We start from the raw sequence: 16484 nt of genomic DNA, 5'->3' as shown, positions 1-16484 counted from the left end.
AAAGGGAATCCAAACCTCCACTAGCAGTCTTAAGAAGGTTCACAGCAAAGAAGCAGAGGCACGAGGAAAGTGTCAGCAGAATGTGCAAGTAATATTTCTGCCTTCATCATAAAACTTTTGTGTAGAGGGTGGTTTTTTTATGGGTTAAAATTTGGGAGGCAGAGGGCCTCAAAAGTTAAAAAGTAAGGGACCATGTGTCTGCAGATTTGTATTCAGTAGCATCGAGCACCCCTTTCCCTTGGGACGTGGGTGGCCCTGTGGTCTAAACCACTGAACCTCTTGGGGCTTGCCGATCAGAAGGTTGGTGGTTTGAATCCCCGCGATGGGAGTGAGTTCCCGTCGCTCTGTCCCAGCTCCTGCCAACCTAGCAGTTTGAAAGCACTCCAGTGCAAGTAGAGAAATAGGTACCACTGCGGCGAGAAGGTAAATGGTGTTTCCATGCACTCTGGTTTCTGTCCCGGTGTCCCGTTGTGCCAGAAGCGGTTTAGTCATGCTGGCTACATGACCCAGAAAGCTGTCTGTGGACAAGTGCCGGCTCCCTCGGCCTGAAAGCGAGATGAGTGCCGCAACCCCCAGAGTCGCCTTTGACTGGACTTAACCATCCAGGGGTCCTTTACCATTTTTTCACCCCCTTCCCCTGCTAAAATGATCTGATTTACTACACTCCATTCCCTAAGAACAAAAGCAGACCTGTTCTCAGCCACGCTCCATCCACTACGGTGAATCACCATGTTTGCCACTGCCGCAAAAAGAACAAGAGGCTATATATGGAATTGCCTATTCGATGCTGTCAGGGGTTCAGGAGCAGAGGCACAGGAAAGGGAGGAAACAGAGAGCGAGGGGGAGGAATCAGAAGGAGATATGAGCGAGGACAGCGGCCCGAGGTCTCCGAGTCTTTCCAGTGAATCGGAAGACTCACAGAAAGGAGCGCCAGTGGCCAGAGCAAGGGGGGGACCCAGGGGGACACCCCAGGAAGAAGGGACCAGAGGGGACTCAGAGAGCAGCAGTTGGAAATCGGGGCCAGCTTCCCCAACAGAGCGCAGTAGGGGGGAAGGGTGCCAGGTATCGGGATCCAGCGGCTCGCCGCAGGAGGGAGAGCATGAGTCAGGACTGGCCACACCTCCGTCGGGGAGTGAGGAAACGGTCAAGAGGAAGGTGGAAGGTTGGGCGCGCGCGCCAAGTTCAAATACACAGGAAGGTGGCACAGTAAGCAGCCCGGAAAGGGAGCCGGGTCCCAAAGCCCGGCGCAAGGAGGGAGAAGGGTCCGGGGGGTCAGCGTCAGAAGAGTCCAGGAAGGAAGAGACCCAGGGGGGCAGAGGGACCCAGAGAAGAAAGGAAAGACGGAAGAGGTGGAGTAAGGCTAGGGTATTAAGTTGGTGTACAGGAGGCGGAGACTCAGACGGAGCTTCGCCGGTCTAGCTTCTAAGACGTAGAGCTGCACGCTGCGGCTTGAAAATGGAAACTGTAACGCAATAAAGACTTTGATACAGTATTGCCGGCTAGCGTGGTCCTCTGTGAGCTGGGATCTGAGAGCAGCTCTGACAGATGCAGAAACAAAAAACAAAACAGACCCCTGTATAATGACACTCTTTGTTCGGTAAGTGGAGAGAATTTAAATCAGTTTCATGAAACGGCACTTAACGGAACTCTTAGAAACAGAAGAACTTGAACAGAAATTCCTGTGAATTTCCTGACAAGGTGACTGTGTCTCCCCATATCACGCAGTCCTTGGAAACCTCTCGAAGCACAAGGATTGTTTGCCCTATACTGCGATTTCTGAGAGCTGCGTTAGCTGAAGAGACGTGGTCCCCCCCCCCAATAAATGGACTGAGATTCTGCCCAGTTACTGAGCAAGAGAATGTCATCGCAACTCATTGCAGCATTGCGAATGGGCAGCTTTGGTACGAATTGGGCAATTCCACTTCCAGGCTGTGAGAGATGGGTTATTAAAAGCACAGAATCCGAACGGTTGGGGGGTTTTTTTAAGATGTTTCCTTGAGGAAGGATGTGAGGGCAGTTCCGGATGTCTTGCTCTTCCCAGGTGAGCTTCAGCATTGAAGCAAAGGTGCGTGGCTGCCCCGCGGAACCGCAGAAGACTTTCACCATCAAGCCGGTGGGCTTTGAGGACAGCCTGACGGTGCAGGTGAACTTCGACTGCGACTGCAGTTGCCAAAAGTTTGCCAAGCCGGACAGCGACATCTGCAGCAACGGCAACGGCACCTTTGAATGTGGCATGTGCCGCTGCCACCCGGGACGCCTGGGCACCCAGTGCGAGTGCTCCGAGGAGGAATACAGCCCCTCACAGCAGGATAACTGCAGCCCTCGCCAGGGGCAGCCTGCTTGCAACCAGCGGGGAGAATGTATCTGTGGCCAGTGCATCTGCTACAGCAGTGACTTCGGCAAGATCTCCGGCAAGTACTGTGAATGCGATGACTTCTCCTGCGTCCGGTTCAAGGGCGAGCTGTGCTCTGGTAAGTGGGGAAATGTCGTGGGGTTGGGGGCCTTGGAACTGGGCTTTTGAGAACTTGGTGCAATTTGAAACGAAAGGGCTCATGCTGCGTTCCGTTTGTCCCCTTCTCTGATCAAGCAGACTCACGGAAGTTGTAGCCCCAAACATCTGGCTGCTTGGGTGGGGGGCTGTTGGCGCACCGTAGGAATGGATGGCGCTCTCAAAACGCTGCCGGCTTGCTCTCAAACTTCTTGTGTCTCGCCAGAGAGGTTTGGTTTCCTACTCTGATTTCGCAGGGGAAGCTCTGTGCCCAATTGCAATGTCCCACCATTGAATCGATCCGAGATTATGTTGCAGAAAGGGCAGTACCTTTTTAAACACATGTGCAGAGGTGTAGCATTGGGGTGGGGCAGGGGGCGGGACAGGGAGGCCATGGCCCCAGGCACACATTTTTGAGGGAGTGGTACCTACTCACAAGTCAATAGTCAATACAGTGGTACCTCGGGTTACATACGCTTCAGGTTACAGGCTCCGCTAACCCAGAAATATTACCTCAGGTTAAGAACTTTGCTTCAGGATGAGAACAGAAATCATGCTCCGGCGGCACGGCAGCAGTGGGAGGCCCCGTTAGCTAAAGTGGTACCTCAGGTTAAGAACAGTTTCAGGTTAAGAACAGTTTCAGGTTAAGAACGGACCTCCGGAACGAATTAAGTACTTAAACCGAGGTACCACTGTGGTAACAAAAACTAATTCATTCAAAAGTATGTATTCTGACAAGAATTACAAACTCAAGTAGAGATTACAAACTCATAAAGATATGTATAACACAATAATTTGTTACAAAGATTTTCTCTCTTTCATTCGACAATAATGTTAATCGAAGCTCAAGATGCACGTTGATCTACCCACACGTAGTTGTTATCCCTGAGAAACGTAGAAAATAACAGGATATATTTATCCAAAAGTCTTCAAACTTACACAACCTTTTAAAAATTAGCTGATGAAGGTGAATACATCGAAACAGGGCCCTGTCCTGGCTTCTAATCCATAACTGACTTCTGACTTCTGCTCTATGGTTGAAACCGAGTTTCCATCTGCAAGCTGATAAGTTATAAGGATCAACATTATTGTTGAGTGAAAAATAGAAAATCTTTATAACGAATTATTGTGTTATATGTATATGAGTTTGAGTTTGTAATCTCTACTTGAGTTTGCAATTCTTGTCAGAATACATACTTTTGAATAGATTAGTTTTTGTTACTATTGACTTGTGAGTAGGGACCACTCCCACTATTGAAACTTACATTGGCCTGAGTTCTTGGTGCGCTTTTTTCTTGGTATATTTAATAACAAGAACTCCAACTTATTTAACACATTTTTGAGGGGGCACAACCAGATGCCCCCCACAACAGGCCAGAGGCAGGTTGGTCTAGTGGTCATGTGGATGGAGGCAGCAGGTGAGGGGCCTGTTGGAGGTGGGCTCCGTTCACCCTCCATGTGGGATTCACACAGCCACCCCCCGGCGTGTGCCCCCACCCCCCAGCTCCCCAGTCCATCGGGTGTGGGGGGGAACCACACTTGCTCCACCTCGGGTACCAGCAACCCATGCTATGTCACTGGGCATGTGCCCTGGTTCCTTTTCCTTCAGAGAATAATTATCAATTTTTATCAACATGCATCCAACAGTCAATGTTTTTTTAAAAGCAAAGAGGTTTGTAGCTTTGGGCACACATCACAAGCACAGTGCCAACTGAAGTCTTTCTAACCAATGCATAGAACCAGCCAGCGCTGGACAGAAATAAAGGTGTTCCTGAGGAATAGCACTTCCCTTCCTAAGTGGTGTATCTGTTAGTCCTTGGTTCCTTTCCTTTAGGACGAGGCCCCAAATGGCAAAGATTTAATTGTAGCTGAGCTTTGATGTGGGAAAAGTACTCACATACTTACTCTGCGAGGTCTGCCAGAAATCAGTTTCTTGCTGATCTATGCTAAGCAGATTACCCTGTCCAAGAGAGTTATTTGGGATACGGGAGGGGAAAAAGGGAAAAACATGGGGTTTGGATCTTGGAAGGGATTAAGGAATAAGTGCACTTTTGGCCTCACTTCTGAAAGGGGACCTGGAAGCTCCTGGTTGAAAGATAGTTCATACAGATAGATAGATAGATAGATAGATAGATAGATAGATAGATAGATAGATAGATAGATAGATAGATACTGAAAGATACATAGATACTGAAAGATAAATCATAATGACCTTTGAGGACTTTGTTTTAGCTATGCAGTGGCGTAGCGTGGGTTGTCAGCACCCGGGGCAAGGCAAGTAATTTGCGCCCCCTAACCCATGGATTTGCACCCCCTAACCCTAACCCCCAGATGTTGCGCCCGGTGCGGCCGGCCCCCCCTGCACCCCCCACGCTACGCCACTGGAGCTATGCATAGTAGTTTTAATTCTGTTAATGTTTAATTGGTTTTTATTCTTATTTTTCCTATGTTACCTGTTTCCATTTTTATCTGTAAGCCACCTTGAGTGTTCCCATCAGGGACAAAGGCGGGATATAAGTAATTACTATAATAACTATATATACATAGGCAACAGAAACACACGCATACAGAACTTCTTGTATTTTGCCATAGGATTCAAAAAGTAATAACATTTTTATTCGAGCATTTGGTGTTCACACAATAGCAAGCTCGTGGGTTACACAAAACTCTTATTCAGGCAGGAACTGAATTTGTTTACCTCCTCAAATACGATTTCTGTGCAAGTGGAAAGCTTGATGTTGAAAGGGAGGGTGCCAGTTCAGCAGTGCTTCCTGGTCTGTGCTTGTAATTTATGACTTCTTGATCCAGACTTTGATTATGTCTGCTTCCCTGAAGGAGGAAAGGGCTGCTTGGGTGTGCCTTTCTTTTTAGTTACAGGATTCAGGGTGGCTCCGTGGGTGACTCAATGTGATAAGGACTGGCGGGGAAAGGGGCGACTGTTGTGGTTGTGTGAGCTGGGAGAATCATCCTTGCTCCTTGCACAGAGCAGCAGCGCATTCCGTTCCATATGAGTTTCTGTGTGTGTTGTGAAATACAACAAACATTGTGCAATGCGGCCGTTTGAGGTGTTTACAGCCCATTGATAAAGCAGGCATGCCATTCATTGCGTAAGCCGCTGTGATTCTTTTAGGAGAATACTGACCTTTGATACTCCATTCAGAGGACATCGTAGTAGAAACAAGACGCTCACATAAAGCATGGTTTGGCCCTGAATCCACCACCGAATTGGGAGATAATGTAGGCAAGCCTTCCCCTGCCCATCCCTAAAAGGCTGAGAGGAAACGAGAGGTGGGGAGCCACAGCAGCCTTGAATCTCACTTGGAGATGAGTGAATCTGTCAGTGTTGGTTTTCCCTTGGTTTCCCATTTTTCCAGTCTTCAGTTCTCCACATTTCCAGGTTAGGTCTGTGATTAAAATAAAAAGTACCCATGAAAATTCATCAGCATTTTAGTGTGAATTTCTCCTCTGATATACACTTTCCATACGCAGTTTTGCCTCATCCACACACTTCCGCAAAGCCGTTTTCCCTAAGGCAACACATTTTTGTAGGTTGTGTTCACTAATTTATGCATTGCCATGCACATGTTGTTGCAGTATGTGCTTGTTATCGGTTGTAAAACTGAGAGAATTTGGAAGACTGGCTGTGTTTCAGTTCATGTATGGTTTTCAAAAAGAGTGACTTGGCCCAAGCTCATTTCTAAATGTGAACTGAATTGAATTCCCCCAATCCCTTCTTCTTCTTTGGCGATCACTCGTAGCCGAGTAAGATTGTCTTCCATAAACACGGTTTTAACAATGAGTCCGTAAGTGACTGTGGAGGCCAATTCTGGATCCACACGTCCTTCCACAGTGGGGACATTGGTTCCCGGGCAGGAGTTGATCAATGTGTGGATTTGCCAAGTGTGCCTTTCTCTTAGCACGTTTCTCCCTTTTGTCCTGAGTTTGAGTGTCTTCAAAGCCCATGACACCTTTGGTAAAGGCTGTTCTCCAATTGGAGCGCTCACAGGCCGGTGTTTCCCAGTTGTCGGTGTTTATACTACATTTTTTAAGATTTGCCTTGAGACAGTCTTTAAACCTCTTTTGTTGACCACCAGCATTACGCTTTCCATTTTTAAGTTTGGACTAGAGTAGTTGCTTTGGAAGACAATAGTCAAGCATTCGCACAACATGACCAGTCCAACGAAGTTAATGTTGAATAATCATTGCTTCAACACTGGTGATCTTTGCTTCATCCAGTACACTGATATTAGTTCACCTGTCTTCCCAAGTGATGTGTAAGATTTTTCGGAGACACCGTTGAGGGAATCTTTCGAGAAGCCTGTTGCCATAGAACAGGCATGTCCAACCGGTCAATCGCAATCTACTGGTCAATCGTGGGGCATCCCTGGTCGATCGCATTGATTCCCCTCCCCCCCAAAAAAGCTCAACAACTTTGGGTTTTCCTCCTCAGAAAAATCTCAACAACTTTGGTCAATCCACTGGGTAGATCACTGCCAGTTTTTTTTATAGTGGGAGTAGATCGCAGTCTCTTGGGAGCTGGACATGTCTGCCATAGAGTACCCTCAGGCTTCAACATGGCAGCACTCAGAGGGAAAGGAAAATACCCATTTCCCCCAGAGACCTTTCCTGACGGTGTGCTGCAGTGCCACACAACAGGCAAAGGAAGCTGCCATCAGGTTGAGCACACAAATCGGGTCACAAATTTCAACATTTCTGGAATGGGAAATGTGGTTGCTCCCACATTCTTAATGACCCGTGTTCCTGTACTGCTGACCAGTGGCACACCTCGGGGGTCTCAAATTTCAGCGGACGCCTAAAACTGGCACCCTCTGCCTCTCGTCTTCCATTCTACATCATAGTTGTGACGCCCCACCTGTCGCGCCCCTGAGGCTCTGCACCCGGTGCGACCAAACCAGCCACGCTCCCCTGAATTTGCCTCTGCTTTCACAGTAGCCTGACGCCCAGAAATGAAGCAGGTGGCGATTTTCCTAGCATGGGAATAGGGTTTTTATAAAACACACCATCATCACGTGCATTTATTTGTGCCTCGAGGCTGCAGTTAAGGCATTGGAGCGAGACTGGTTTTTGTTAATTATTTAAAAAAGGTGCACAGACCTAACCCAGGGAAGTGGTTTTTGGCACCAGATAGATTTGCTACGGCTCCCAATTCCTTTTCTGTTCTTGTTGTTCTTTCCTCCACAAGCCTCGTCCTCCTCAGCAACTTTTGACTGGGTCATTGTCTCCCGGTTCATTCCATCGGAGTCATTAATTCTAAAGCGAGTGACAAACACGCACGGCCTGTTCTCTCAGTTGGCATGTGTTTTCCCCAGTGTCACTAGAGACTCCCCCTCCCAAACCAGCTGCTCCTTCTCTCCCCCCCCTCCACCAGCCCAGCCGTGATTCACTTGAGTTTCTCATTAGCCAGTCTTCTTCATAGTTAGCAGAGGGTCTGCAGGTTGCCACCCACTGTCCCAGGAGTGCGGTGGGAATATTTCCACAGCAGCCTTTCGTGGGGGCTCCAGATTGGAGCGTGCGCCGCCCACACAACTATTGGTCTAACTGCATCAGTGGTTTAGCAAGGTCAGCACCCACTTGGGTGGGAATTAAATGTAAGCACAGGCCTTGGTGTCTGGCAACTGCGAGGTAAATTATTAAGAGTATACCCTCTGTTGCCTTGGCCCTTCCCCAACCCAGGGAGAATGTCTGCGCCAGCTGATACTATTTTTTTTAAAAAAAATAACTTTATTGAATAATACAATTAAATTTCCAGACATATCTGCAAAAACACAATCATTTACATATTTGCCAACATAAACTGTAGAAGAAAATAAAAAGTAAGAAGAAATGAAGAAAGAAGAAAGAAAAAGAAGAAAGAAGAGGGAAAGAAAGAAAATGCTGTTTTCCACAAACAGTAATTCCAGAATTATAGTAACACATGTTATAAAATACAAATCTTGATTAAAATATCTTAAAAGACTTCCACCACCTAAACCACACTTCTTTTGGTGGCAGTAGAGCAATAAGAACGGCAATGGGGCATTTGTGCCAGTAAGCGCCACTGCCACCCTACCCACCCTCTGGGACACAACACTGCTGCCTATGTTGGTTAGCCTAGTCCCCAGCCCTGCCAGTGAGCCCTCTGACGTTGGGATATCACCACTTAAGCCAAGCAGACTATAGCAGCAGTAGTTAGGGATGTTGGGTAATTCATACACATACTTTCAAGCATGTATTTGCAGTAACTTTTGGAGAAAAGGCATTATTATTATTATTATTATTATTATTATTATTATTATTATTATTATTTATTTCTACACTGCCCTTCGTCTGAGAATCACTTGGTGGTTTTACAATATAAGTGGAAGCTGAATTCTGAGTCTGTGGCCACATCCTGCACTTTTCATGTGCTGCGTCAGAATTGTAGCACACGGACAGCTCCGATTCTTACCTCTGTATTGCAGGCGAGGGTGTCAAAAGAAATTTTGCAGACAGTCCTCATAAACCATTTTTGCTCTGTCCCAATGAATGAATGAATGAATGGATGAATCCTTATCTGCGTCATCCATCGGCCATAGCAATAAAACAACAACACGGTGTAGAAACAATAGAAATAAAAAGTCAGTTCCATAAATACATTTTTGGGTTTAGTCAAATAGTGGATTGCTTCTTGGCCTTTTGGCTAAGATCAAGTGTAGTGTCTGCTCTGTCAATGTGCACTCTGCTTCGATAGGTATGGGGTTTTTGCTTTTTGTTTTGGCTGGGGAGAAAGAGGGGTGGGAGTCGGTAACTTGAATGCTAGACCTGTTGTGCTCTGTGGTGAAGGCCTCCCGCGCCCCCACCCCTCCTGTTTAATTTGGGCTCCAACACCGGAACATAAGTCGCATTGTGATTTGCCCGCAGGTCATGGAGAATGCGTCTGTGGCGACTGCGCGTGCGACCCCGACTGGACGGGAGCCTACTGCAACTGCACCACCCGGACTGATACCTGCATGTCTAGCAACGGGCTGGTATGCAGCGGGCAAGGCCGCGGCTACTGTGCCTGCGGGAAATGCGTCTGCACCCAGCCTGGCTCATACGGAGATACCTGTGAGAAGTGCCCAACCTGCCCTGATGCCTGCACTATCAAGAAGTGAGCAAGAGGGAGCTGTGATTGTGTGTGTGTGTGTGTGTGTGTGTGCGCGCGCGCGCCAGTTGTCTGTCGTTTCTCAAAGCAACACAAAATCATTAAAGTAAACATCATGGCAGGAGGAAACCTGCTACAGACATGTAGAATATTAGGGTGCAAGGTTGCATTCTTAACTCTGATGATGATGATGATGATGATGATGATGATGATAAATAAATAAATAAATAATTTTATTATTTATACCCCACCCACCTGGTTGGGTTTCCCCAGCCACACTGGGCGGCTCCCAACCCAATATTAAAAACACAATACAGCATTAAACTTTTAAAACTTCCCTGCAGTGGTACCTTGGGTTACAGACACTTCAGGTTACAAACGCTTCAGGTTACAGACTCCGCTAACCCAGAAATAGTACCTCGGGTTAAGAACTTTGCTTCAGGGTGAGAACAGAAATCGTGTGGCGGTGATGCTGCGGCAGCGGGAAGCACCATTAGCTAAAGTGGTGCTTCAGGTTAAGAACAGTTACAGGTTAAGAACGGACCTCCGGAACGAATTAAGTTCTTAACCCGAGGTACCACTTTATTAGCCATGCCGCTCAATTTGAACGGGCCTTCGCTGGAACAGCAAAGTACAAGTTTCAGGAAGACCAAAATTCTAATAAGGAATGGGGAAAATTTATAACTTAAAGACCATTGTAAACAGTTAAATTTGTTAGTAGGATTGGAACAGCACTTGTAGTTTAAGGTTGATGCTGGACATAATGGGAAGAGGTTAAAGGGTTTGGATTATCATAAAAGATGTGGGAGGAACTGATTAATAATAGGACCCACATAGGGGAGGACGCAAGTCCAAGAGATTCGTTGGAATCTTGTTTTTTTATGATTTATGTTTGATACATCTCTGTAAAATTTTAAGTTGAAATATCAAATAAATTAATTTTAAAAACAACAACAAAGTACAGTTGTACCTTGGAAGTCAAACAGCTTAGTTCTCGAATGTTTTGGCTCCCGAACGCCGCAAACCTGAAGTGAGTGTTCCAGTTTTCAAACATTCTTTTGGAAGCTGAACATCTGACGGGGCTTCCACAGCTTCCAATTGACTTCAGGAGCTGTGCTTTGGTTTCTGAACTTTTTGGAAGTCAAATGGACTTCCGGAACAGATTCTGTTCAACTTCCAAGTTTGAAAAGTTGACACAAAAAAAGAAGGGAGCAAGGGGCATGTAAAAGCTTTAATCAACCCTTCGTTCTTACTCACTCATCCTGAGATTTCATTCCTTCTCATGAATACCCTGAGAAGCAGCCTAAATATTATTCATAATTACTATTTATAAATTCTTACATTTTTCTAGGCACTGTGCAAATACTCCATTTCCAAATCAAGTCTGTGGCTTCAGGCCTAACCGTCTAGCCAATATGACACAGGAGGGATGGGGAGGGAGCAAGAAACGAGCTAACTTGGGCACCAGTTGTTAAAGTTGCATCGCAGTTCTTCTGATGACTGGCTGAAAAAAGGAGACAGTTCAGGGAGGAGCCCAATGAATGGGGAACGTGTTCCACTCCCCCCCCCCCCGCTGCAGTCGGGTAGGACTGTGGCTAACAGAGTGATGGTTCAGGAAGAGCTAAAGGGCAGCTAGGCGAGGCTGATGGAGCCCAAGGTGTTTGAGATCCAAGATACGACTGTATAGTCCCTGTTTTTGCAGGCATGGGATGTGGAGCCAGCATCCCTCGGCCTGCTTCATTATTCTCACTGTACCTGATTCTTCCTCTCTTACGCAGGGAGTGCGTGGAATGCAAGAAGTTTGAGAGGGGGACTCTGATGGAGCAAGAGACCTGCAACCGCAACTGCCGGGACGAGATTGAATTGGTGCAGGAGCTAGGTGCGTAAGAAACATAGGGCTCTCTGCGTGACCAAGAGACCTGCCTCAGGAAGGGATGGCAACTGTGCCAGTTCTTTCTTTCTTGCGTGATTAACAGCCACCCAAACCCAACACCATTCTTCATCTCGTATTTTAGCTGCCGGCCATCTTTTCTTTTAGCAGACACTTTGGGATGACAGGAAGAATAACTTCTGCGTGCAATGTGTACGTAACAAGAGGCGGAAATGAATGGCCTCTAATCTCCTTTAAAAGAAAACGAGCAAATGCTACATATTTCATGCACAAAAACCTAGAGAGCGCCAATGATACCAAACAGGTACCTTAAGAGGTATCCGCTGCCTTGCAGGACATCTTTGGGAAGAAGAAAGGGATAAGAGTAAACTCTGCACAAATCCAGAGTAGAGTCCCTAAGACGGTTGGATGGTGTAATGGGAATCGGGGTTGCTTGTGCGTAAACTGCAAACTGCTCCAAGCTGGTCGTATAGCTAAACCTTTTCCCTGGTTTGACAGCCCTTACAACGCGACTGTCTTAGTCACTGGCAGAATCTGTCAGTGGGCGTCTCCTAAACTTCCTCCAACATAGAAATTCCTTGACTCCAAGTCTCCTCCTAGATTCTCTGCGTGGAAGCCTTCTGCGCAGCGTGGGCGTGCCAAGCGGAGGTCCTGTGCTCTCTCCGCCGATTTCACTGGAAGAGTCTCGGAGCCTCCCCTCCGCAGTACTCTCAGCTTCCCCTTTCTCCCTGGTGTCCCCTGGATTTCTTTCCCCAGCGGAAGCGCTCTCTCTCTCCTTGCTAGTTCCCTCCCCTGCATCACTGGAGCGTCTTACCTCTCCTCTTGCCTCTGATGGCAGTTCCCTGACAGATGGCTCCTTGTACGCCTCCTTCCGGCAACTCCTGCAGCCAGGCTGGTGCCAAATTGTTTTTCTCTGCTTGCCTCAGTGAGGCTGAGAGGGGGTCTTTGCTAGAGATGGGAAGGTCTGGGGGGAAACTGGAAAAATGGAGGGAAAACCAGGTTTTTTCCTGTTTTTCCCCAAAGGCATTTTCTTCCAGAAAAACAACAACAAACAGTTTGATATAGTTTGAATATTCCACACACACACCCCATTTTTCTGGGGGGGAAACAGCTTCAGGGGGGAACGGGGGGACGACAACTATTTTCCCCCCTCATTTTTTCTGGTTTTCCCCCCCAGGCCCTCCCATCTCTAGGACTCTTGGCCCAGGACCTCCATAGGCGCCACCAGGCTTGTGCCATGGAAATCTCCATTGTCTCTCTCTCGAGAGGAAGGTGCCAAGAACCTTAAGAGGACTCCATCCAGAACTCCTCAGACTCCATTGGTTTATGGCAGTTTCCCTCAAACATGGGTCCCCAGGTGGTGTTCGGCTACAATTCCCATCATTCCCAACCAGTATGGCCAATAGGGATGATGGGGCTTGTAGTCCAACAACAGCCAGTTAGGTGCAATGATCGGGGAAGACTATGATCTATGGGATGCAGCATCTCAATAGGTCCACCACCTCCATGGAGTTGAATGATGGCTACAAACCTAAATCTCATCAGGAAGTGGCCTGACGGCGACAAGAGTGTTAGGATTAATTGCATAGATAGCTCAGTTGGTTAGAGCGTGGTGCTGATAATGCCAAGGTTTGCAGGTTTGATCCTCGTATGGGGGGGCTGGGTATTCCTCCATTGCAACTCTGATTCTACGAATTCCCTGACATCTAGAGTACATCTAGAGCTCATAATACCTGACCCAGAGTGTAGCCTGCCACATGTATTGCGTGTTGTGGTCCAAAAAAATCCGGAGGGCATCATGTTGGGAAAGGCTGATCCCTGTATCTAGAGCCCTACACCAGCTACAAACATTCAACTAGACTAGACTAGGAGATGGAATTCATGTAGAGTACAGCAGCCTCCTCCCATGAGCCCTGAGACGATGTTGGCAATGAATCAAGGACCCAGGCTTACAGATTCAAATCAGCTTATGAGTATTTGAGGAGGAGCACCTTCTTTTTGTGTGGCCCCAATCTGAATGCTTGTGACACCCCTAGTCTCACTTCTGAACTTCCCAAGGGCAACTGTTGGGCCAGCTCCTGAAAGCAAAGGATGTGGGTGGCGCTGTGGCCTAAACCACTGAGCCTCTTGGGCTTGCCGATCAGAAGGTTGGTGGTCCGAATCCCCGCGACGGAGTGAGCTCCCGTTGCTCTGTCCCAGCTCCTGCCCACCTAGCAGTTCAAAAGCATGCCAATGTGAGTAGATAAATAGGTACCACTGTGGCGGGAAGGTAAACGGCATTTCCGTGTGCTCTGGCTTCCGTGACGGTGTTCCATTGCATCAGAAGCGGTTTAGCCATGCTGGCCACATGACCCAGAAAGCTGTCTGCGGACAAACACTGGCTCCCTCAGCCTGAAAGCGAGATGAGCGCCACAACCCCATAGTCTCCTTTGACTGGACCTAACCATCCAGGGGTCCTTTACTTTTTTGTTTACTTACTCCTGAAGGCGCTATGTGTAGGACTAAATGTTTCCATGTTCTTTCTTCTCACCTGCCCCCTCCCCTTGTGTAGGAGACAAGGGGAAGGATGCTGTGAATTGCACCTACAAGGATGAGAATGACTGCGTGGTACGTTTCCAGTACTATGAAGACTCCAGCGGCAAGTCCATCCTCTATGTCATTGAGGAGCCAGGTGAGGATGAAATCCACGTAAATGAGGCTTGATCTTTGGAGATTAGCGTCCGCCCGCCCCCCGCTTAATCTGCAACTTGAGAAATGCAGCTACAGCGATGCACACAAAACTTCAGATAGTTTCATTAGCGAGAGGGGGAAAACATTTTTAATAAGGTTCCTGTTGAAAGGAACTTACAAACTTAATTTATGTATTGGGGAGGAAAGAAGAAGAAGGGAGATGTTCGTTTGAAAAGAGAACAAGAAGAACATACGTTTAAAGAAGATTGGAAAATGTTTATTGAATATATGGAGGAGAACTGTGCATATTTGAAAGCATGGGCAGCATTAAGATAAATTTGACAATGTAAATAAGTTTTGATGGATGTAGGTCTTTAAGCAGAGGCTTGACAACCATATGTCAGGAGTGCTCTGATGGTGTTTCCTGCTTGGCAGGGGGTTGGACTCGATGGCCCTTGTGGTCTCTTCCAACTCTATGATTCTAGTGTAAAATGAACCATGGAAAGAGAGGAAGGGAAGTCATTGAGGAGAGCCACTCTCATGTGGGATGGAAATTATCGGCATGAATTCTCAGTACAGATCTCTACTGGTGTGCAGGTGTGGGTTGTGGAGAGAGGATGGGAATACCAAAGTAGGAAACTTAGGAAGTTTCGGAAGCCCTTGCGTGATACCACGTGCTTCTCTTGCAGACTGTCCCAAAGGGCCGGACATCCTGGTCGTTCTCCTTTCTGTGACGGGAGCCATTTTGCTTATTGGCTTGGCTACTCTGCTCATCTGGAAACTGCTCATCACTATCCACGACCGGCGGGAGTTCGCCAAGTTTGAAGAAGAGCGGGCCAGGGCTAGATGGGACACGGTGAGAAACACAAGAGGCGGTTGATGGGGGAGTAGAGAACAGCCCTTCAACATTTCTGCTGCAGCGGGGGAAAGAGTTTCTTGCAGTGATCCCTAATTCAGCTTCCATATTCTGGCAATCCTCATGTTGTGGATCATTTCAGCCACGGATATCAGGCTTATACCAGTTTGCAAACTAGACATTGAGGGGGAAACAGTGTGGGTGTCGCCAACTCACATCCATTCCTATTTCTCCAGCACTGTGCTGCTGAAAAAACATATGACTAGACTCATTGTGCTAGCATTTCCTGCCCTTTGCTCTGCTTCATTAACTAATGCCTGCAGGGAAGGAGAGAAAAACACTAAAATAACGATGACATGTCATGTTCTCAAATGCATGCTGCCAGGGAGATATGCTAGAACCCGTGTGCTTTGGGTCTATTACAGAATCCTGGGGTTGTCGGTTTGGTGAGAATAATGAAAGATTCCAATCCCTGCCTCGCAGAATTATGTTTGCCAGGGTTCACTGGGGCAAGAGAACTGTTAAACTGGTTTAAGCCTATATGCAGACATCTTTTGACAATGTCCGTGAATTAGCAGGTACAGGTTATGGTTTGTGCCAATTCCTTTACCCTGCTATATTTCTCCGTTTCAGGCCAACAACCCATTGTACAAAGGAGCTACCTCGACCTTCACCAACATCACGTACCGTGGGAATTCGTGAAGAGAGACAAGGCCTTGCAGGGCCTTCCTTACTGATGTTTACAGAACAGTCTGTGTTGCGCTGGCATGTGTGTTGTCTGTGTGCGTTGTGTGCGTATGTGAGATGTTTTAACAGCTGTTGCTCAAATGGTTCCGGAGCTTTTGCTCTGCGTTGTTCTGCTGCCGTGCGTGAACTATGCACTATGCTTCCGAGATTCTCTGTTTACCTCAGCTCACCTAGTACTGTGGGCCTAGATCCCCTACGCTGAAGGGAGAAAGCAGGCCTCTCTCGTCAGTGGGAAGAGCATTGCGCAAATCCCTTGGAGGGACCGGACACTCTAGTTGTATAAAATTAAGGGGCAGGAATGTTGAGATGCAATCTAACTCCGAAGGGTTTTACTAATCAGGTTTGGAAATTGGGTAGTTTTCCCTCCAGAAACAAACTTCCCCAGTTCAGATTATTGCTAACTCACTCCTAGCTGAGCCCAAACTCCTCCCGAAGTTTTACACCTGGTTTGAAACAGCTCAGCTGGTGAAATCTGTCCCTTGCTCTCATCGTCGCTGCCCCTTTCCCTTCTCAACCGAAGTTACCAGTCAGTTGGCTCAGGTGAGCATGGGAAAGCTTGCTTGCAAGGCCTCCCTGGTGTCTTAGGTGATACTTGCCAGCATTTCTGGCACAAGGATACATGGGAGATACAGTCCCCATGGATCCTAATTTCTAATGGGAGTAGGAAAGCTTTGAGAAAAGGGAACAGAAGAGCGTCATTTGGCTGGCA

At 47.4% G+C, this 16484-nt stretch overlaps 1 protein-coding gene across 1 annotated transcript in view; it reads left to right on the top strand.

Moving 5' to 3' along the window:
• The window catches only part of ITGB3 (integrin subunit beta 3), a 55466-nt gene extending 38992 nt beyond the window's left edge, over positions 1–16474 (top strand). The window contains exons 10-15 of the mRNA XM_082194829.1: positions 2042–2471; positions 9389–9617; positions 11390–11490; positions 14054–14173; positions 14862–15028; positions 15662–16474. Of these exons, the coding sequence (XP_082050955.1) occupies positions 2042–2471; positions 9389–9617; positions 11390–11490; positions 14054–14173; positions 14862–15028; positions 15662–15730 (1116 nt within the window). The 3' untranslated portion in view covers positions 15731–16474. The remainder of the gene's footprint in view (positions 1–2041; positions 2472–9388; positions 9618–11389; positions 11491–14053; positions 14174–14861; positions 15029–15661) is intronic.
• Positions 16475–16484: the final 10 nt, after the last annotated feature.

The sequence above is a fragment of the Podarcis vaucheri genome (assembly GCF_965113315.1).
Source record: "Podarcis vaucheri genome assembly, chromosome: 13".
NCBI lineage: Eukaryota > Metazoa > Chordata > Lepidosauria > Squamata > Lacertidae > Podarcis > Podarcis vaucheri.
Note: the sequence above shows the minus strand (reverse complement) of the source record. Positions and strands in the feature narration are given on the sequence as shown.